Source organism: Muscardinus avellanarius (assembly GCF_963383645.1).
Source record: "Muscardinus avellanarius genome assembly, chromosome: 15".
In the NCBI taxonomy this organism is placed as follows: Eukaryota; Metazoa; Chordata; class Mammalia; order Rodentia; family Gliridae; genus Muscardinus; species Muscardinus avellanarius.
Window position 1 is genome coordinate 18,846,678 of NC_137801.1, and position 23,454 is coordinate 18,870,131.

General features: G+C 46.8%; 1 protein-coding gene across 1 annotated transcript in view; it reads left to right on the forward strand.

The window, feature by feature from the left end:
* Nucleotides 1-19,155: 19,155 nt before the first annotated feature.
* The window catches only part of FAM228A (family with sequence similarity 228 member A), a gene marked incomplete at both ends in the record, with an annotated part of 7,503 nt that continues 3,204 nt past the window's right edge, over nt 19,156-23,454 (forward strand). Inside the window, 2 exon segments of the mRNA XM_080711331.1 lie at nt 19,156-19,248; nt 20,472-20,540. Coding sequence (XP_080567457.1) covers nt 19,156-19,248; nt 20,472-20,540 — 162 coding nt within the window.

Genomic DNA, 23,454 nt, shown 5'->3' on the forward strand with positions numbered 1-23,454 from the left:
CGGTCTCAGCCTCCCACGTGCTGGGATTATAGGCTTGTGCTTGTTCACTTCTGATAGATACTTACCGCTTTCCCGTCTTGTGATCAAGTCTTTTCCTTTCTGGAACATTTTATATATTGCCGTACCACATTCTGTATCTCATGCCAGCAAAAGGCATGTTTTACGGCAAAAGCCACCCTCTCGGGCGACACTCACATGGGCGCAACACTGGGAAATCTCCGCATAACAGAGGAGACAGAGAAATGGAGGGCTTGATTCTCTCAGGGAAAAGCGCTTAATATTTATTCCTACAAATGACACAATCTCTGTGGCTTCTTTTTACATTAGAGCATGAGCTCCTAGGAGACAGGGAGTGGTTTAAACTTTGCCTGGCTGTTTCTTGGTTCTCGGTGATAACAAATCCATCTCCATCACGGTCGCAGAAACCCTTAACCCACCCGTCTCATCCAAGAATGTACGCCAGCTGGAAGTAATGCCATTTTTTTTTTTTGGGTGGTACTGGGGTTCCTGGAAGCCCTTCTACCTCTGGGCTACACTCCCAGACCTATTTTTATATTTTTTTTATTTGGAAACAGGGTCTCCTAAACCAGCGCGCGCGGCTGGCTTCGAACCTGCGCGATCCTCCTGTCTCTGCCTCCCAAGCGCGGGGATTACAAGCGTGCGCCACCACGCCCGGCAAAGTAATGCCATTTTTAACAGAGCGGTCAGCGTCTGACAGTAATTTCTGCATGTGTGAGCTCGCATTTTTTCAGATCCTCCTCATGCACGTTTTCTTGTTGAAGGTTGAAAGTGAAGGTGAATTTTAATGAGAGTAGTCTTGATTTGAAGCCCTTGGCAACAGCGACTCATCTTCCGGAATTCCGGGAAGAAGAAAAAGCAGTTCTTTGCAAGTAAGCCTGTTCCTCTCTGCTCCGCCCCCTTCTCATTTGACGTGCGCCCCCCCAGCCTTTCACACCTCCCTGTCTGGTGCTGGACCTTGCCAGGCTCCCGGAGGCCCCCGCAGCCGGCCACCCTGCCGCTGGCCGAGTGACATCCGGGCTTTTCTGGATTTGGGGAACAAATGGCACAGAAATAACAAGGATGGCAATGGAGGGAAGGGGGTGAGAACCTGCAGGAGGTGTTTTTTCTTGGTGGTACTGGGGATGGAACCCAGGCGCATTCTACCTCTGAGCTATACCCCCCCGCCCTGTTTTTTCATTCTTTATTTTGAAACAGGGTCCCACTAGGTGCCTGACAGTCTCATTAAGTTTCTGAGGCTGTCTGCAAATCTGCGACCCTCCTGTTTCAAGTACTGGATGGAATTACAAGCATGCACCACCATGCCTGGGTGGGTTTTTTTTTTTTTTTTTTTTTGGTTACTGGGGGTGGAACCCAGGGGCTTTCTACCTCTGGGCTGTACTTCCAGACCTATTTTATATTTTATTTGGAAACAGGGTCTCACTAAGTTGCCGAGAGCCTCACTAAGTAGCTGAGGCTGGCTTCGAACCTGCGCGATCCTCCCGTCTCAGCCTCCCAAGCGCGGGGATGACAAGCGTGGATTGGACTGATATGAATGGAGTTTGGGAGTAGTTTTGGTAGGAAGGAGGTATTACAATATTATACCCAGAGTGAAAAGATATCCTAAGCAGAGAAGTAGTACATACTATCCTGCTTGTAACATGGGACATCATCTCAATTAACTAGATATGGAATTAAAAGTAGGAGATTTCTCTACATAATTATGGAACTTGTAATGGTTGGATTAAAAGTAATGTGACCTCTCAGACATTGTTGGAAGGAATGTAAATAAAAAAGGTGCAGCAACTTTGGAAAGCAGTCACTCTAAATATTAAACACTAAATTATCGTGGGGCCCAGCAATTCAGCTTCTAGGTTTCTACTCAGGAGAACAACATTATGTCCTTACAAAGGCTAGTAGAGGAATGTTCACAGGAGCATTGTTCACATTAACCAAAAACAACAACAACAAAAAAGGAAACAGCTCAAATGTCTATCAACTGATTAATGTATAAACAAAATGTGGTATATCCACACAATGGAATATTATTTGGCAATTTTAGGAAAGATGTCCTGATATATGTATGCCACAACATGAATGAATTTCAAAACCTCAGTGAAGCCAGGTAAAGTGGTGCACACTTGTAATCCCAGTACTTGGGAGACTGAGACAGGATGATCCGGGTTCTCGGACAGCCTCAGCTACTTAGTGAGGCCCTCGGCAACCTAGTGAAACCCTGTTTCAAAATAAAGAATATAGGCCGGGCGTGGTGGCGCCCGCTTGTAATCCCTGCGCTTGGGAGGCAGAGACAGGAGGATCGCGCAGGTTTGAAGCCAGCCGCGTGCTGGCTTAGGAGACCCTGTTTCCAAATAAAAATGTAAAAATAGGTCTGGGAGTGTAGCCCGGTGGTAGAAGGGCTTCCAGGAACCCCAGTACCACCAAAAAATAAATAAATAAATAAAAAGAAAAATAAATAATAAATAATAATAAATTAAAAAAAATAAAGAATATAAAATAGGGCTGGGGGATGCAGTTCAGAGATAGAATGCCCCTGGGTTCTATCCCCAGCACCACATACACACATAAATAAATAAATAAATAAATAAACAAACAAACAAACCTCAGTGATGATGATTTTAATATGAAGTGTCCAGAAAAGGCAAATCTATAGCAATAGAGGTCAGTGCTGGTTGCCGAGGGCTGGGGGCGGGAGCGACTGAGCAGCGTGCATTTTGGGGGTGATGGGAATGCTCTACAGTTAGCTTGTGGTGATGACTGTACAGCTCTATGAATATACGAAAAACCACTAACATGAGTGGGGTCCATGGTATGTAAATTATACCTCAATAAAACTGTTGACAGTGAAAAAGAGTCTGGCAAGGCGGAAGGGAAACGAGCCTGCGTTCTTCATTTCTTGGTAGGCCTCCAATTCTGTGTCCCTAAAATGTACCAAAGGAAGTGCGGCGACTTCCGTTTCCTTTGAGTGAGCTCAGACTTCGGTTCATAAAGGCAGCGTGCCAGAAGCTGGCGGGCTGGAAGAGATGCTGGCGTTTCTAAATCAATAAATGAGCCGGGTGTGGAGGCGCACGCTTGTGGGGTGGAGACAGGAGGATCACGTAGGTTCGAAGTCAGCTTAAGAGACCCTGTTTCCAAATAAAAATATAAAATAGGTCTGGGAATGTAGCCCGGAGGTAGAAGGGCTCCCAGGAACCCCATTACCACAAAAAATAATAAATAAATAAATAAATAAATAAATAAATAAACAAATAACAGTGCTGGGCATGTAGCTTGGAGATAGAATGTCCCTGGGTTCAGTCCTTAGTAACACACACACACACACACACACACACACACACACACACACACACACAGTATAAATTCCTATAAAATTTTTCTGCTTCAAACTTATATAAAATATTAAGTGTTACCGTTGAGTTGAGAGTTAAGTGAATTCCTTCCTTTTGGGTTCTCTTCCCTACAGAAGCCAAGGGCTGTCCTTCCTGGAAGAAGAACCTCTCTGTTACCAGGAGAGGAAGAGCCGATGTGTGAAGGAGGCCAGCCCCGAAGGGCACGGTCCTTCCTTGAGCCTCCAGCAGGAGTCGGAAAGGGATGCGGACCAGGCCGCGGAGAGGCCGGGCCGGTGCCAGGCCGCAGTTATGGACACTGGATCTGAGCAGCTGCGAGAGCCTTGCGGCGTGGGCTTCCCCGGAGGGAGGACGGGGTGGGGGGTAGGTAGTGGCCCGGCCTGCCATGGCGGTGCAGTCGGGAACCAGAGGCCGCCTCCACGTGGAGTGCTGTTGCCCGCAGCCCGCCGGCGCCACACCCGGACCCCAGCCCTGGCCCCCGACCTTTCTGCGTCTTATCTGCCACTTCTCTACCGTTCCCCAAGCTTTGCTTCCCTTGATTTATCAAGACAGGTCGAAAGTTTACAAAAGAACCAATCCTAAATTAAAGTAGTAAAAATTCAAAAGTAATGTAAAAGGTTCCCAAATGTATAATGTGTTGAAATACACGTGATTAGAGCACAGACGTATGTGTGTGTGTGTGTGTGTGTGTGAGAGAGAGAGAGAGAGAGAGAGAGAGAGAGAGAGAAAGAGAGAGAGAGAGAGAGAAAGAGAGAGAGAGAGAAAGAGAGAGAGAGAGAGAGAGAGAGAGAGAGAGAGAGAGAGAGAGAGAGAGAAGGAAAGAAAATGGGGATTGAAACCAGGGCGTTCTAACTCCAAGCTACATTCCCAACCCTGTTTTACTTTTATTTGGAAACAGGGTTTCATTAAGTTGCGGAGGGCCTCACTAAGTAGCTGAAGCTGGCGGTGAACCTGGGATCCTCCTGTCTCAGCCTCCCAAGGTCTGGGATTACAAGCGTGCGCCACCACGCCGGGTGAGCACAGAGTTCTCATAGGAGAAGATAACTACAGTTAAACACGGTGGCCATCCCATGGACCTACCCTGCCAAGTGTTCCAGATCCAGGCGGGGCTTCTCCATCAGCTGTCCGGCCCCCTGGGGCAGCCTTTTTTTTTTTTTTTTGGTGGTACTGGGGGTGGAACCCAGAGGCTTTCTACCTCTAGGCTATGTTCCCAGGCTCATTTTATACTTTATTTGGAAACAGGGTCTCACTAAGTTGCTGAGAGCCTCACTCAGTAGCTGAGGCTGGCTTTGAACTTGTGCGATCCTCCTGTCTCAGCCTCCCAAGCGCGGGGATTACAAGCGTGCGCCACCACGCCTGGCTAGGGGCAGCCTTTTTTAGGAGTGGTTTGAGAGAGCTCGCAACCACCCCTCGCTCCCGTTAGAAATCAGTACGTGAGCTTTCAGCTTGGATCTAGGTGTGCCTTTCTTTGGTTGGTTGTCTGGAATCTGAGTTCATCCGACACCAGCTGTGTCCACCATGATGCCTGAGTCCTACCTCAACAAGATCAAATGTGTGTCCCTGTCTCCAGAAAAGGTTGGTGATGACACTGTCAAGGAGAATGGTGACTGCAGGGGCCTGAGCTGACCATTCAGAACAGCCGGGCCCAGCTGGAGGGCACCTATCACCTCTGCCCTGATCATCAGAGCCCTCGAGGAGTCATAGACAGAAAGGAACGAAAACATTAACGGCAGTGGGAACTACGGTGTTGATGAGATTGCCAGTACTTCCCAACAGATGCGGCGCCATCTTTAGCCAGAGAACTTTCTGGAACCATTCGGGACACTCTAGGGGCACATCAGGGTGAAGGCTGCAACGTTGTGTAGGCTGCAACGTTGATAGCCATCCCCCACGTGACCTCTTCAATGACATCAAGAGTAGTGTGCCCAGTTAGTTCAAGAGAATTTTTTTTTTTTTTTAATTTTGGTGTTAGGGATTGAGCCAAGAGGTGTTCTATCCAGCCCTATTTTATTTTTAGTTCGAAACAGAATCTCACTAAGTTGCTGAGACTCAGTAAGTTGTTGAGGCTTCCCTGGAAGCTGGAATTCTCATGTGTTAGCCTCCCAAGTACTGGGATTGCAGGCTTGTGACACCTCACCTGGCAAAGGAAAATATTTCAATAAAGTATCATTGGGTAAAAAAAAAAAAGCCGGGTATGGTGGCACACACTTGTTTTCCCAGTACTTAGGAGGCGGAGACAGGAGGATCCAGGTTTGTGGCCAGCCTCAGCCACTTAGTGAGGCCCTTTGCAACCTAATGAGATCCTGTTTCAAAATAAAGAATAAAAAATAGAGCTGGGGGGTAGCTTGGAGATAGAATGCCCCTGGGTTCCATCCCCAGTACTGCAAAAAAAAAAAAAAAAAAAATTTAAAAAGGAGCTGGAATAAAAGACAAAGTGTAGGGAGTGTGGTGGTGAACACCTGCCTGTAATCCCAGTACTTAGAAGGCGGAGACAGGTGGATCTCAAGTTTGTGGACAGCCTCAGCAATCTTTATTGAGACTCTCAGCCACGTAGTGAGACCGTTTCAAATAAAAAATAAAAAAGGGATGGGTGTATATCTCAGAGGTAGAATGCCCCTGGGTTCAATGCAGGCAGGCACACACACACACACACACACACACACACAATGTGATGGGAAGCCTATTAGAGGGTGTGTTTTTTTGTTTGTTTGTTTGTTTTTTGGTGGTACTGTGGGTGAAACCCAGAGGCTTTCTACCTCTGGGCTATACTCCCAGACCCATTTTATATTTTACTTGGAAACAGGGTCTCACTAAGTTGCTGAGAGCCTCACTAAGTAGCTGAGGCTGGCTTCGAACCCGTGCGATCCTCCTGTCTCAGCCTCCCAAACGCGGGGATTACAAGCATGCGCCACCACGCCCGGCTCTATTAGAGGTTTTGAACAGGGAGAAATGTGATCTAAATAACATCTAAAGTAAGGACGGCGGCTCTGCAAGCGGTTCTTCAGCAGCAGGGACAGTGGCTGAGATGGGGCGGAGGCCCCGGAGCCCGGTGGGGGCTGAGACGCCCAGCGAGCTGACCAGCACCTGCAAGCTTAACAGGGACGTGTGAGGCGAGCGGGAGCCAGAGACACTGGACTCGGGGCCTCTGTGGGCGCCTGGGTGGCCGTGGTCCTGCTCCCTGAGCGCCGGGGTTGAAGGGGGGCGCGGTGGAGGACGCCTCAGAGGCCGGGCGCGATGCTGTGTGGGCGCAGCTCCAGAGAGCCAGCGCAGAAGGAACACGTGCAGGGTGCGGTTACAAAGACATCTCAATTTTTTTCTTGCACTGTTCACTTAATGTGCTCGGTTTGGGGTAGTTTTCCTCCACCTGGAGCGTTCTCAGATGATAAGGCTTCTGGATATAAAGACAGTCTCGGTTCAGTAATTACCATGGCCAGTCTGGTCTAATGACCTAAGCACAGATCTTCACCTAAGCTCTCCTCTCCCTGGCGGGGCTGCGGGACAGGAGGGCGGGACAGAGCGTCCCCTCCCGTCTCCCTGTCATTCCTGGCCGCTGCACCTCTCGCTGGGACTCCCAGGCTCTTCAGAACCCCAGTGCGAGGGAGAAGAGGCTGAGGTGGCAAAAAGCTCCTGCTGCTGCTGCTCCTGCTCCTCCTCCTACTCCTCCTTCTGCTCCTTCTGCTCCTCCTCCTGCTCCTCCTTCTCCTCCTGCTCCTCCTCCTGCTCCTGCTCCTCCTCCTCCTGCTCCTCCTTCTCCTCCTGCTCCTCCTCCTGCTCCTCCTTCTGCTCCTGCTCCTTCTGCTCCTCCTCCTGCTCCTCCTCCTCCTGCTCCTCCTCCTGCTCCTGCTCCTCCTCCTCCTGTTCCTCCTGCTCCTGCTCCTGCTCCTGCTCCTCCTCCTGTTCCTCCTCCTCCTGTTCCTCCTGCTCCTGCTCCTCCTCCTGTTCCTCCTGCTCCTGCTCCTCCTCCTCCTCCTCCTGCTCCTGCTCCTCCTCCTCCTCATCTCTCATCCTCGTCCTCTGGCTCCTCCTTCTCCTGCCCCTCCTCTTCCTTCTCAACCCTGCCTCCTGCTCCTCCTTCTCCTTCTCCTTCTCCTTCTCCCCCTTCTACTCCTCCTGCTCCTCCTCCACCTCCTCTTTGTGTACTGGGGAATGAACCCAGAGGCATTTTACCTGCGAGCCACACTCCCAGGCCTATTTTTTTTTTTTTTTTTTTTGGTACTGGGGTTCCTGGAAGCCCTTCTACCTCCGGGCTACACTCCCAGACCTGTTTTTACATTTTTGGTTGGAAACAGGGTCTCCTAAACCAGCGCGCACGGCTGGCTTCGAACCTGCGCGATCCTCCTGTCTCTGCCTCCCAAGCGCGGGGATGACAAGTGTGCGCCACCACGCCCGGCTTCCCAGGCCTATTTTTTATTTTTTATTTTGAAACAGAATCTCACTGAATTGCTGAGGTCTTGCTCAGTTGCTGAGACTGTCCTTGAACTGTGATCTTCCTGTCTCAGTCTCCCAAGTACTGGGATCACCGATGTGGGCCATCACACTTAGCTCTTACTCTGTGTGTGTGTGTGTGGGGGGGGAGTACTGGGGATTGAACCCAGAGGCATTCGACCCTCAAGCCGCACCCCCAGCCCGATTTTATTTCTTGCTTGGAAACTGGATCTCACTAAGTTGATGAGCTGCGACAGGAATCCTTCGGGGTGAGAGCCAAGGAAGGCACCCAAGAATGTTCTACCACTGAGAAAAGCGTCCGCAATACACTTCATTTGATTCTGAGTTCAGTGCCTGTGATAGAAATAGCAGTGCCGTGAGTTATTGCAAGTATATTTTCCCCAGAAGTTAAAAAATGTTGCTGAAAGACCCAATAAAACTTCTAGCGATCTTACTGAGCTCCCGTCTCAATTCATTTGTTTCTAAGTTAAGATGTGATCTCATCCCGGTGTGGTGGCGCACGCTTGTAATCCCAGCATTTGGGAGACTGAGACCGGAGGATCGCGGTTCACAGGCGGCCTCAGCTACTTCGTGAGGCCTTCCGCAACTTAGTGAGACCCGGCTTCAAAATAAAGAATAAGAAATAGGGCTGGGGGTGTAGCTCAGAGGTTGAGTACCTCTGGGTTCCATGCTCAGACCTGCAAAAAAAAAAAAAAAAAAATGTGATCTCTTTGGACAGGTAATCCATTTATAATCCACTTCTATGTGTTCTCCCCAGGGTTATTCAAGATTCTTTAGAAAATGTGGAAATTTATTTTGGTGTCTGATTTCTCACTTTCTGAATCTTATTCTAAATCTCACCTTCTGGTGTATGCAGAGTTCGAATCCTGGTCATGGGAAGACACAAGCCACAGAGTTCAGGGAAGTGGGGTTTTGTTTTCCTGAACACCAGGGGAAGCTGTGTGTGTGTGTGTGTGTGTGTGTGTGTGTGTGTGTGTGTGGCTTTGGAGATTGAACCCAGGGGGGCATTCTACCTCTGAGCTACACCCCTAGCCCTATTTTATTCTTACTTCTATTTTGAAACAGGGACTCACGAGGTTAATGAGAGTCTCACTACTTGCTGAGGCTGTCCTTGAACCTGCGATCCTCCTCTCAGGCTCCCAAGTACTGGGATTACAAGCATCAGCCACAGTGGCTGATGGGAACTTTTTTAGAGGATCGTGGGAATCTTGAGTTTTCTGTTTGTTTTCTTTCATTTATATCTATCTTCTATCTATCTATCATTTATCTATCCTCTATGTATTTATCATCTATATCTATCATCTGTCTATCTATCTTGTCAAGAACCCTCTCTTTCCTAGACCACACCCTGGTTTTCATCAAAAGGCTGGCAGCACTGTTAATCCAACTGGATTTGTAATTTAGCAATCTAAAAGGTCAATTTAGCCGGGCCTGTGGCACAGTTCATGTAATTTCAGTACTTGGGAAGCTGAAACAGGAGGATCAGAGGTTTTACGTTAGCAAGTAGTGAGACTCTCATCAAGCTAGCGAGACCTTGTTTAAAAAAAAATTGAGAGCCGCGCGTGGTGGCGCACGCTTGTAATCCCCGCGCTTGGGAGGCAGAGACAGGAAGAGGCAGAGACAGGAGGATCGCGCAGGTTCGAAGCCAGCCGCGCGCGCTGGCTTAGGAGACCCTGTTTCCAAATAAAAATGTAAAAATAGGTCTGGGAGTGTAGCCCAGAGGTAGAAGGGCTTCCAGGAACCCCAGTACCACCACCAAAAAAAAAAAAAAAAAATAGAGTTGAGGGTGTAGCTTGGAGGTATAATGCCCCTGGGTTCAATCTCTAGTAACACACACACACACACACACACACACACACACACACACACACACCAACTTATGCTTGAGACTTGAGAGTCACAAACAGAATGAGGTTTATTCAGAAGGCCACATTGTATCTGTGCTCTGGTTCAGCTTTCTGACCTCTGGAGCTTGTTTTCTTGCTTTAAGCTACCCATCGTGACTGTTCATTGCATACTCATTACCCACTTCAAACTATTCCACCAAAGTTATTCAGTCCCTCAGTTTCTTACTTCCAATCAATATATGGTTCCAGGCAAAACTAGATTAATTTTTAAATTAATTAATTTTTAAAACATCATAGGTGGTACATGACTATAATTCCAGTACTTGGGGGTATTCTACTTCTGAGTAACATCCCCAGGCCTTCTTATTTTTTGTTTCGAAAGGAGGGCTTACTGGTTTGTTGAGAGTCTGCCTCTAAAGTACTGGGATTACAGGTGTGTGCCATATCCAGGTAAAAATAACATTCTAAAAGAATAAACAAGCCGGTGTAGTGGCGCACGCTTGTAATCCCAGTACTTGGGAGGCTGAGACAGGAGGATTGCAGTTCAGGGGCAGCCTCGCTACTAGTGAGGCCCTCTGCAACTCAGTGAGACCCTGTTTCAAAATAAAGAATAAAAAATAGGGCTAGGGGTGTAGCTCAGAGGTCAAATGCCCCTGAGTTCCATCCCCAGACCCGCAAAAAAATAAAAAATAAATTAATAAATAAAAATAAAAGAATAAACAATAAAAACATTTTTATTAACTATGCTGGAAAAAGTGATAGAAAGTGATATAAAATACTTGTCATATGAAGAGATAATCAAAGAGTATATATCAAAAGATGTGAGAAAATTATTTTTATAGAAATGTGTTCAGTAATTACTGCTATGTTAAGTGTAACATATACATATACCAAAATGTATACTATTTGTCATATTTGTTAGCTTTTTAAAATTTACAATTCTAATTCACCTTAAATACTAAACTCATGCTTAGATTTTATATTATTTTTTAATTTTTTAATGCAAAATTACGAAAGCTTCAGGCCTTACAAAATCTGAACCTACCAATCTTTTTTTTTTTTTTTTTTTTTGGTACTGGGGATGGAACCCAGGGGCGTTCTACCTCCGAGCTACACCCCCAGCCCTATATTTTATTGTTTATTTTGAAACAGGGTCTCACTGAGTTGCAGAGGGCCTCACTAAATAGCTGAGGCTGTCCACAAACAGCGATCCGCAGTTCTCAACCTCCCAAATGCTGGGATTACAAGTGTTCGCCACCACGCCCGGCTCCTATAATTTCTCTCTCCCTCCCTCCCTCCCTCCCTCTTCTTTCTCCTTCCTTCCTTTCTTCCTTCCTTCTTTCCTTTCCTTTTCTTTTCTTTTCTTTTCTTTTTTTTTTTTTTTGGTGGTACTGGGGTTCCTGGAAGCCCTTCTATCTCCGGGCTACACTCCCAGACCTATTTTATTTTTGGAAACAGGATCTCTTAAACCAGCATGGCTGGCTTCAACCCTGCACAATCCTCCTGTCTCCGCCTCCAAGCGGGGGGGATCACAAGCTGCGCCCCCACGCCGGGCTCCTATAGTTTCTAATGCCCACTGTCTCACAGGTTTTCCCTGGTAGGTTGCTTTTAATCAGAGACCAGGCCAGGTCCATGGTCCCAACCTCGTTCTCAACACGAGGCTCGGAAGGACTCGGATCCTTTGGTTCATATCAGTCCTCCCTCCCAGTCACAGTTATCATGTTTACAGATAAATGGTACATTTTAATTTCTATCAATGTACGTGCCCTTGTTTTATTTAAAGAAAATTCAAGGGAAGAATGGTGGTGGAAGACCTCCGAGTGGTCTTTCCCTCAGAAGTGGGGACCCCGAGACCCAGAGATCAGTCCGAGACCACTGGCTGCAAAAGCACGAGGATTTTATTGCGGGACACAGGTACCTGTGGGCGACAGAGTCTGCACAGAGACTTGCGCGCCCTAGGTGAGTTTTAGGTAACTTTTATAGGGGGTAGGGGGCAGAAGCGGGGGTACAGAAGCGGAAAAGCATAGTTACAGGAGGTTTATTGGTTCAGGCTAATGAGGAGCTGAATGACCTTTGCTTGCCTCCGGCTTTTCTGGTACGGGCCTGGTGGAAAGTCCGGGAGTTATCTCGTAACTGCCTTCTCTTATCGGTTAAGCCGCAGGTATGCAATTAACTACCGACCCCATCCTGTTTTACAGGCTTACTGAATTCTGTAACGTTCCAACTTTCCACAGTTACATTTTAACTTCCTGGTACTTGGGGCTAGTAAAACATGGCGTCACTTCGGCTAAGCTGAGTTAGGTCTTACATTCCCCCATTTTCTTTATTGAAAGTTAAATCCTTAACTTTTATTTTACGGGATTTCAGTCTCCTGTTCCTTTAATTGCTGATACTGCTGGGTTAATACCAACGTCTGAATTACTGATAGCCTATCTTTCATGAATTGGACCAGCCGGTTTAGGATACAGGGTCCAATCGTAAGGAGTAGGAGGAGAATTATAGTTGGCCCCATTGGGGATGATATCAAAGTGGCAAACCAGGGAGATTTGTTCCCATATAACCTCCCCTGCCCGAGAGAGGATTTGCCAAGTTAATGAATAAATTTGATGAGGGTTTTTGTCCGCCACTCCCCTTTCTATCAGTACCCCAATTATAATTACGAGTCCCCACGCCAGAGTCTTATCTTTAATTCCATGGGCTGGTTTGACGTGCGAGGCATGGATCCATGCTGCTATTCCGTCAACCTTGATGGCAGTAGGGGTCGTCAACAACACAGTGTAGGGGCCCTTCCAGCGCGGTTCCAGGTTTCGAGTCTGGTGACGGCGGACCCACACGGTGTCCCCGATTTGAAAAGGGTGCGGTATTACAGGGCGGTCCAGCTGGTCCTGATAAGCGGCTGCGAGAGGCTTCCAGACCTCCTCCTGTACAATCTGCAGCGCCTTGAGATGAGCCTGCAAAGTGTAACTGTTAGTGTGTTCAGAGATATTTGAATCAAAGAAAGTAATGCCGGGGGGCGGAGCCCCATACAAGATTTCGAAGGGAGTGAGTCCGTAAGGGCCCGGAGTATTCCTTGCTCTGTACAGGACTAATGGCAAAAGGAGAACCCAGTCTTTAGAGCCAGTTGCAAGCGATAATTTAGATAAAGTCTCCTTAATAGTTCTAGTCATTTTTTTTTTAACCTGTCCTGAACTTTGGGGTCTATAAGCGCAATGTAATTTTCAATTTATCCCCAACAGCTTGGCCACCAACTGACTCACCTGAGATACAAAAGCCGGTCCATTATCAGAGCCCAAGACCTGAGGCATTCCATACCTGGGAAAGATCTCTTCTAGGAGTTTCTTTGTGACCACTTTTGCAGTTTCACCTCTGGTCGGGAAAGCTTTCACCCATCCTGAAAAAGTGTCTATTCTTTTTTTCCAAATGAGTTAATCTATGTAGCTGTTGGATCAGCCATTCGGTTGACTCGGTGGGCCAGACAATTTTAGTCATATATGTCCAATGTTGTTCCACAGGATCATAGGTGGCCCCCATTTTCTTTAGGAGGTCCTGGTCTTCCTGGCTCAGTTTCAGTTGTCACCGCGGCTCCTGCTTTCCGCTCTCCGTTCTCCACAAAGCTGCTGCCATCGGTGTACCAGGTATAATCCGTCTTCCCAAGAGGCCGGTCTGTCGGATCCGGACTAGTTCCATGGGTCTCCGCCAGGATCTGGTGGCAGTCATGCTGTTTAACTGTTTCTGGTACCGGCAGCAGAGTTGCAAGGTTGAGAGTTACCACAGGTCCAAAGTGCACTCGGTCCGGATCCAGGAGCATCGCTTGGTAGTGAGTCATTCTGGCATTAGATAGCCACCCGTCTGGGGGCTGTCTCACAAGGGCCTCTAGGGCATGGGAAGCCAATACAGTCACAGGCTGTCCCATAGTCAGTTTGTTTGCGTCCTTAACAAGGATCGCCACAGCGGCGATCATCTTCAAGCGAGATGGCCATCCCGAGGCCACAGGGTCAAGTTTTTTTGACAAATATGCCACGGGCCGCCTCCATGGACCAAGTTTCTGAGTTAGAATTCCTTTGGCATATCCTAATCTTTCATCTACAAACAGTTCGCAAGGTTTCGTGATATCCGGCAGTCCTAAAGCAGGGGAGCTCAACAATGCTCACTTAATGCTTTCAAAAGCTTTTTGATGTTCATGTTCCCATTTGAACATAGCCCCCGGTTTTGTGAGGGGGTATAATGGGGCTGCCTTCTCAGCAAACCCTGGGATCCAGAGGCGGCAGAATCCCGCTGTCCCCAAGAATTCCCGCACCTGTCGGGGATTTTGTGGGGCAGGAATATTCATTACGGTTTGTTTTCGAGCCTCCGTCAGCCATCTTTGGCCTTCCTTTATCTGGTATCCCAGATATGTGACCTGCTGTTGACACAGTTGGGCCTTTTTCGCTGAGGCTCGGTAGCCTAGGCTGCCCAGAGTTTGTAATAAGGCCTTGTTCCCTCCTGGCATTCCTTCTCAGATGTGGCTGCCAAAAGGAGGTTATCTACATATTGAAGCAAAATCAGTTGGGGGTTCCTGGCCCTGACTTCCCTGTTCGTCCCCTAGAGCCAAGAGGGACACTGGTTGTTTCGTTTTCCTGGGTCCCTTTGGCTTCCTGGGACAGTCCTTGATCCAGTGGCCTTTTTCCTTGCAATAGGCACACTGGTCTTTGTCCACTTTAGCCTTTGTACAGTCCCTCATTTTTGCTCCATCCCTATTAGATCCCTGTACTACGGTGGCCAGTACTCTACTTAGTTCCCTATTTCTTTTTCTGTCCCTATCCTCCTGATCCTTTTTCATTCTCTGCCATAGTCGTTCTTCTTTTTCCTCGGGGGTTTCCCTGCACTACCTGTTTCACCTGTGCCAAATTAGTGGGGCGCCTTGCCGCCCCCCGGAGACCCGCTATGAGCAACTGGCGGTAAAGACGTAGATGTCCCCTACCTTCCTCCGTCGCGAAGTTCCAGTTTCCGGGTTAACGGAAAAGCACCGTCTATGACGTTTGGCAGCTGAGTGGGCTGCCCGTTTTCCCCAGGAACGTTTTTCCGGGCCTCTAGAAATACTCTTTGCTTTTCCTCGGTAGTCAGCAGAACCTGTAAAAGCTGCTGGCCGTCATCCCAAGTGGGCTTAACAAGCTATTTTTTAGGGTTACCTCTAAGACTAATTTTACATCTCAGCACAATGTGACTGATAGTTTTCCATAACTTTTTACAGTAAACAATCTTAAATCTAGGTTTTAAAGAATTATTATAGACTTTGGGGTCTCCCAATTTTATGGCAAAAAGTAATCCTTTAGCCGTTTTATCAACAGTACATCCCTGCTGGTGAACTTTATTATTTCCTTTTAATACTCCATCTTCATCACATGCCCAAACATATCACAAACACTGTTTTGCAACTTATCACACACCTTTTGCAATGTGCTTTAACCTTCTTGCTTTATCCTGTTTCTTACTTTTTCCATTTGGAACAATCTTGGGATAAAACTTACAACCAAACAAATTCCATCCATGCTTTATACCTTGCTTTAACCCTCTAACCTTTTATCTGGTCCTTTGTTTCCCTTAGGGACAACCTTAGGACAAGCCTCACAACATGCTTTCTTAGTTTCACAAAACCTTCTTTCTCTGTATTTACCAACATATAAAGAAATACATAGACTTTTTAAATCTGTCTTTTGTTGTTACATACAAGCAACCCCCCCCCCAAAAGCATATCATTTAGTAATGTTGTTCATATATCAGCAGTTAAAGAAACCCATTTAAAAGACTTAAGTGTTACTTTAAACCTCATGAAGTTAATAGCATTTTAAAGCATTGCATTTAGCATTTTTAACTTAATTGAACTATAAATATCACTAGCACCTTAAAACCTTAATTTTGCAAAGGGAGTAATATTAAAGACACTGTATATTTTATTTGATCACACACCTTAAAACTTATAAATTACCACTGAAATCCATGACATCATAAAAACATCCCTAGTACCTTAAAACATTGATTTTGTCAAAGAAAATAACTTTATTTAATCACCTCTCACAGGAGTTTAATTGGACAACTTTCCTGAAGTAACCATTTTAGCTAAGACTAATTGAGATAAAAATATCTTTGAGTAATAACTTTAGTGCAACCAGCAAAAGAAAAAAACACTTTGTTATCAGAGGAGCTGAATTTCCTGGTGTGGCTAAGAACGTAGAATGGAAGGTCATTCTAAACACCTCTGCAGGCTGAGTAAACAGATGGCTCAGGGCTGGCCTGGAAAGACTCCACACCCTGGCTAAGCTTTTGGAACTTGGGCCGGGAAAGAAGGACACCGCCTCCGATCTGGCCTCCGAGATTTCACTACGTGATCGCCTAGGGCTCCTGCTTTTCCACCTCAGACAGACTTGAGCCTAGGCTCTTGCGAGCAGCCAGAATCCTTAAATGGCTTTTGTCCATCTATCTTTCCCTTTCTATAGAAGTTAGTTTGTTCAAGAAGTAATCTAACATCTCTCTAAGTAAGATCATACAATGAACTGAGTAACTTGAATGCCTTGACGTAATGGTCAGGGTCAGTAGTATAACTTCCCAAGTTCTTTTTAATTTCTTTCAATTCTACTAGCGAGAAAGGCTGGTGGACTCGCTTCGACCCGTTCTTTCCCCCTTTTTCGTTGGACGAGTGAGGAGTGGGATGCTGACAACTCTCTGGGGCTGGAAGAAATCTTCCAGCGGCCGCCCCCAGGGCAGTTTGCTCAGCCCCCCTCCAGCTCACCGTCCAAGGTCCAAGGTCTGATTAAAAAGCAAATTAAACATACAAAATAAACGCACAGTACTGAAAAATCTTTTTCTATGCAATCTAATGCAGAACAGAGGCCGGAAGCTTTCTCCGACCCACACCTCATTTTTTTTTTTCTTCAACAGCATATTATAACCACCATACAACTAATAACAGACATCACATTCTATTACCATGGGGTAACTATTTCAACACTATCACTTTAAGAAAAACACTATAAGCACCACAGAAGACAAAACAGTATCATAAAACTTTTACCATACCAAAAAACATGCCATCTCAAACAGAACACAGAACATCATATTTACCTTCCCCCAAGGACAGCCGGGGTTCCTTGCCTCATTGCCAAAATTAAACACAAAAAGAGAAAATGAGAGAACAAACCAAACAAATCCACACGCACACCAACATTTTAACACTAAAGCTTTGTAATCTACTAAATTAAAGCTGTTTGTACAACGGATATCTAACAAACTATTAATTATTCTTATTGATAATACTATTACTAGGATGAAAAGAATTATTTACAACCCAGCTGGTACACACATTTTAACAACAACAACAAAAAAAAAAACACAATGGCCATAACGGTCAAGATTAAACACACAAAAAAAAATCACTTAAACAAACCAGACAAAGAGACACAATTGGCCCTTAACCAAACTCAGAATAAAGCCTCACCTCTCACCGAGAAACTCCCAAAACCAGTCAAAGAAACACAATTAGCACACAAAAATGGAGCCCCTCCTCTTTCCGAGAAACTCCTAAGACCAGACACAATTGACCACCTCTGGCAAGTGGCCCTTCCAAACCCTAGACGGCACCCTTCATGTGGGACTAGAACCCACAATCGCTTGGCACCCAGATGGATGAGAGTGGGACTCTAACCCACAATCGATCAGGCAAGGAGTTCTGCGCCAGCGGGCACCACTGGCACAGACGACTGCAAATACCAGAAATACCAGAAGGCAGCTGCTCACCATTTTACCAGAATACCAAAAATTACAGAAATTAACACAGCCGGCAACAGGAGACATACAAGACAAACAGAGACAGACAGGTAAAAGTTTTACTTATACTGACACAAGACAAACTTTGCGGCCGCTACTAAACGAGAATATTCTTTTCAGAAGAGGATTGTTTGGGGTCCTAGGTTCCCCTTCCTCCAATACAAACGAGAATATTCTCTTCAGAAGAGGATTGTTTGGGGTTTTAGGTTCCCCTTCCTCCAATACAGATACAGATGGCCCCGAAGGCCGGGATACTGATCTCCACGGGACGTCTCCCGGGATGTGGGGTGAGGGTTCTGAGTTCGTCAACTCCCCTCCGCACCCACCAGATACAGATTGACCTGATCAAGTCTCAGAAGGTACGGCACACAGAAACAACATTTAACGCTTACACACACATACGTGAGGCCCTTTTCGCTTACCTCCTGGTGGTGGGTCGGTGGTCCCTGGGTAGGGGTCTCCACATCCCGGACGAGCCCCCAAATGAAAGACCTCCAAGTGGTTTTTCCCTCAGAAGTGGGGACCCCGAGACCCAGAGATCAGTCCGAGACCACTGGCTGCAAAAGCACGAGGATTTTATTGCGGGACACAGGTACCTGTGGGCGACAGAGTCTGCACAGAGACTTGCGCGCCCTAGGTGAGTTTTAGGTAACTTTTATAGGGGGTAGGGGGCAGAAGCGGGGGTACAGAAGCGGAAAAGCATAGTTACAGGAGGTTTATTGGTTCAGGCTAATGAGGAGCTGAATGACCTTTGCTTGCCTCCGGCTTTTCTGGTACGGGCCTGGTGGAAAGTCCCGGAGTTATCTCGTAACTGCCTTCTCTTATCGGTTAAGCCGCAGGTATGCAGTTAACTACCGACCCCATCCTGTTTTACAGGCTTACTGAATTCTGTAACGTTCCAACTTTCCACAGTTACATTTTAACTTCCTGGTACTTGGGGCTAGTAAAACATGGCGTCACTTTGGCTAAGCTGAGTTAGGTCTTCCAGTGGAAGCCTGGACACCGCTGCTTAAAGGTCTCTGCAGCCTTCCAGGAAGGGGCTCACCAGGCCTCCCAGCCTGATGGTGTGGGGGAAACCAGAGAGGCTCTGTTCAAACAGCACAGTTTTGTTTGTTTGAGCTACAACCCCAGCCCCCCCTCCCCCCCCCCACTTTTATATTGAAATAGGGCCTCTCCAGGTTGATGAGAGCCTCACTGCTTGCTGAGGCTGTCCTTGGACCTGCAATCCTCCCGTCTCAGCCTCCCTAGTACTAAGATTTTTGATACCGGGAATTGAACCCACGGGCAGTCTTACCTCAGATGCACTCCCAGCCTTATTTTATTTATTTTTTAGTTCGAAACAGGGTCTCGCTAAATTTCTGAGGCTGGCCTGGAACCTGTGATCCTCCTGTTGCTGCCCCCCAAGTACCGGGATTGAAGGCAGCGCCTCTCCCGACCCTACTGTCAAAGGCCAAGCTCCGTTCGTTTTAGGGGACGTTAGGGTCCGGCCGCAGCCCCTGGCTCGCGCCCCCGCCCCGGGCCAGCGACCACCCGGGCGGCCAGCCGGCCCTGGCTGCGTCGGGGGCCCACCGCCTGGGGAAGGCGCGGCGGGCGCAGACACCGCAGGCAGGGCGCCCGCAAGGCCCCGGGCCCCCAGCTCCTCCAGCGGGGCTCGCCCAGCCTCCTCGGCTTACTTTTCTTCTTCAGGGATTCTCCAGGATATGGCTGCTGCGAAAACGTCCAGCTATAATGAACATTTCAGGCCAGAGAAGTTAAAGGAATGGCCGGAGCCAGAGTCAGTTTCTTTAATGGAGGTAAAAAACAAACAAACAAACAAAACAAAACAAAAAAAAACCCCAAAAAACCAAACAACCAATGACGTGTTGGGGGCGGGGCATAAGCCCCTGGACCGTAGGAGCTACTTGGCCTCCATCATCTGTCTGTTCCCCAACCTGCAACGGTGTGTGGCTTAGACCGGCGCTCGGCGGATGGATCCATCCCGGGTGGATGGCCCGGGATCAGAGTTGGCAGCTGACCAGGGGCAGCTGGCTCTGCGGGAGGACGGGGCCGGCCAGACACTCACTTAAAGAATCATTTTTTCGGTTTTTTATTTTGTTTTCGATTTGGGGTCCTGGGGATGGACCCCAGGGACATTCTACCTCCAAGTTCCATCCCCAACCCTATATTTTTATTCTTTATTTTGAAACAGGATCTCATGAGTTGCAAAGGGCCTCACTAAGTAGCTGAGGCTGTCTGCGAACTGCGATCCTCCTGTCTCCGCCTCCCAGATGCTGGGATTGCAAGCCCACCACGCCCGGCTCCATTGTTTTGTATGATCCTGTGATTTCCTTCTTGGAGACTGATTTAATTTTTATTTTTATTTATTTATTTATTTATTTATTTATTTATTTATTTGCAGTACTGGGGATGGAACCCAGGGGCATTCTACCTCCAAGTTACACCCCCAGCCCTATTTTTTATTCTTTATTTTGAAACAGGGTCTCACAAAATTGCGGAGGGCCTCACTAAGCAGCCGAGGCTGGGATTGCAAGTATATGTCAGCACGCCCGGCCACTTCATTTCTTATAAAAGAACTGCTCTCAGTCCCCTAAAGGAACTTCAGAGAGAGCTCCTCCGTGCGTTTGGGCTGAGAAACCAGGGAAGGAGGTTAGATTGCGATTTTGAGACTTCATCCAGCTCTCTGTGTCAAAGTATCATTTTTGGGGAGATTTGTTTTTTTGTTTTGTTTTTTACAGTATTGGGGATTGAACCTAGGGGCATTCTATCTCTGAGGTACACCCCCAAAATTATTCTTTATTTTGAAACAGGGTCTCACTAAGTTGTGGAGGGCCTCACTAAGTAGTCGAGGCTGGCCGCGAACCTCTGATCCTCCCGTCTCAGCCTCCCAAGTACTGAGATTATAACTCTGTGCCATCGTGCCTGGCTCAGTTTTTTTTTTTTCTTTTCTTTTCTTCTTCTTTTTCTCTGGTTTGCTTCTTCAGGATTTACATCCTAACGTTCCATTTTGCAATTTTAGGTATTAGCCAGAGAAGACATTGATAAAGCTGTGCACGCGATACTGTTTAGAGAGAACTCGGTGGTCAAGGTGAGAGCTGGGGAGAGCGCGACCGAGAGCAGCGTGGCCGGGAGGGGGCGCTGTCACCCTGCCTGCTGTGACAGCGCTGGGGTGTAGCTCAGCACTAAAAAAAAAAAGAAAAGAAAAAAAGGAAAAAATAGTGTCCCCCCCCCCTCTATTATTTAAAACTGACAAATGGAAAATTTCTTAGTAATGTTTTTTGTTTTTGTTTTTTGTTATTTCACTAGAGATTGGATACATATCTGCAGCACCTGGCTTTTTTTAAGGAAAGAAGAAAAGAGATATTACATAAAAAATGGGTCGAAAATGTTGCAGAGCCTCTTCAGCAGAGAATTGTGGGAAAAATAATTTCCTGTAGAGGAATTGAGAAAGCAAGGCAAAAGAATTTTGAATATTATTTAAAGCACGAAAATAAGACGGTACTGAGAGTTTTCTTTCTTTTTTGGCCAAGTATAATGTCAGCATTTTTCCACTGTTCTGTTCCGTCATCCATTTTCAATGCAATGAGATCTGTGTTCAAGGCAGAAAGAAGGGGGAAAGGGCCGGTGCCAGGGACTCTTCTTCTACTCTGTCCTTTGATCAGGAAGCAAAAGGGCCCCCAGGACCCCCAGCCAACCCCTGAGGTCTCATTGGCCAGGACGGGGTCATATGGCGAGCCCCAATGTGAGCAGGGCCCAGAAAGAGAGGGTGGCCCTCTCTTCTCTCTGGTAGGACGAGGGCAAACAGTTCTGTTCTCCAGTGTGGCTTCACAAAACCACCTCATTTTAGTTTATTTATTATTTATTTATTTATGTGGTGCTAGGGACTGAACCCAGGGGCATTCTACCTCCGAGCCACACCCCCCAGCCTTATTTTTTATACTTTATTTTGAAACAGGGTCTTATTGAGTTGCAGAGGGCCTCACTAAGTAGCTGAGGCTGTCCGCGAACCCTGATCCTCCTGTCTCAGCCTCCCACGTACAGGGATGACAAGCGTGCGCCCCCACACCCGGCTTAGTTTCTTATTTTGAACATGTTTTTGTTTTAATTTTGAGATCAGGAATCTCTTTGGGAATTTAGGCATGCCAAATTTAAATCTTTTGGCTTTAGGTAATAATACTGGATCGTTGATTTTGTTTTTTTGGTCCCTCTCCCAGCCCCATCCCGGGTATTTACTAGAGATGTGGAGTAGTAATGGATGTCAGAGCGTTTAAGTCTGTTTAGGATTCTGATCTGTTATATACTAATATACTAATTTCCTTTTTTTTGTGTGTGTATGGTGCCGGTGATGGAACCCAGGGGTATTCTACCTCCAAACTACACCCACAGCCCGATTTTTTATTCTTTATTTTGAAACAGGGTCTCACCCTGTTATATTAATTTCTAAATGCCCAAAGAAGGCCGAGCTCAAGATAGAATCCAGGTCCCTTTAAAATCAAAGTGCAAATCTTATAGTTGTGTCTAGAAATGTGATCACTCACATGTATGACGGAGAAGTCATTCCTCAGAAATGGCATGTGTTGAGTGGGGCGTGATGACGCGCCTTGTCATCCCAGCATTCGGGAGGCGGAGACCGGAGGATCGCGGTTCGCGGCCAGCCTCAGCTACTTAGTGAGGCCCTCTGCAACTCAGTGAGACCCTGTTTCAAAATAAAGAATAAAAAATAGGGGTATAGCTCGGAGGTAGAATGCACCTGGGTTCCATCCCCAGACCTGCAAAATAAATAAAAATAAATAAACAAATAAATAAATAAATAATAAACCCCCCAAACAAACAACAACAAAAAAGACACGTGTTAAAGTTTAAGTGATTTCAAAGGGCAGTGATTTCAGTGCGAGCCGACCCTGTGAGCCAGCTTCGGAGAACACTCGTGAGCTCTCGGGCTGCACTGAGGGGCTGCGCTTGGTGGAAGCGTCCACGTTCTGGCCCACCCTGTTCTGTCCTGTCCCTCCTGATGCCACGCTGTTCAGGGGACACTACCCTTTGCAGAACCCTTTGAAGAGGGTGGAGTGTTAACAGCTTTCCATAGGAGGAAGACTGGAAAGAAACGTTTAGCCCAACATTGGGACGGCGACATGAGGGGGAATTAAGGCTCCAAACCTTTCAGAGGCAGACATGTAGCAGATGGGCAGATGTGCAGCGCTAGACTCTGCACCTGGAAGTTGCAGGAAGGTCTGCTGGGCGTGGTGGCGCACACTTGTAATCCCCGTTCTTGGGAGGCTGAGACAGGAGGATCGCACGGGTTCGAAGCCAGCCTCAGCTACTTAGTGAGGCTCTCAGCAACTTAGTGAGACCCTGTTTCCAAATAAAATATAAAAATAGGTCTGGGAGTATAGCCTGGAGGTAGAAAGCCCCTGGGTTCCACCCCCAGTACCACCAAAAAATAAAAAAATAAAAAATAAAAAAGAATTATACTCCATCTAAGGACAAACTTCCTAGTGGTTAAAATGACCCCAAAGTGCCGCCTCATGGAGTGGCCATTTCTCATCCTAAGGCTTGTTGGTGGCTTCAGGCCAGCCTCTTGCTGCACTCTCAATTATTCCTCAGGTTTCTCCAACTCTTTGTTTATTTATTTATTTATTTATTTATTTATTTATTTATTTATTTTTTGTGGTACTGAGGGTGGAACCCAGGGGCTTTTCTAACTCCGGGCTATACTCTCAGCCCTATTTTTTACATATTTTATTTGGAAACAGGGTCTCACTAAGTTGCTGAGAGCCTCACTAAGTAGCTGAGGCTGGCTTCGAACCCGTGTGATCCTCCTGTCTCAGCCTCCCAAGTGCTAGAAGTACAATTGTGTGCCACCACGCCCAGCTTCTCCAACTCTTTGAAGCTATGCCTTTATATAAAAATGAGATAAAGCATGGCTTTTATGAGTCTAATAAAACATTCCGGATTTTTTTTTAAATCCTAAAGGAAATTGTATCTAGGAATCATTGTGATCC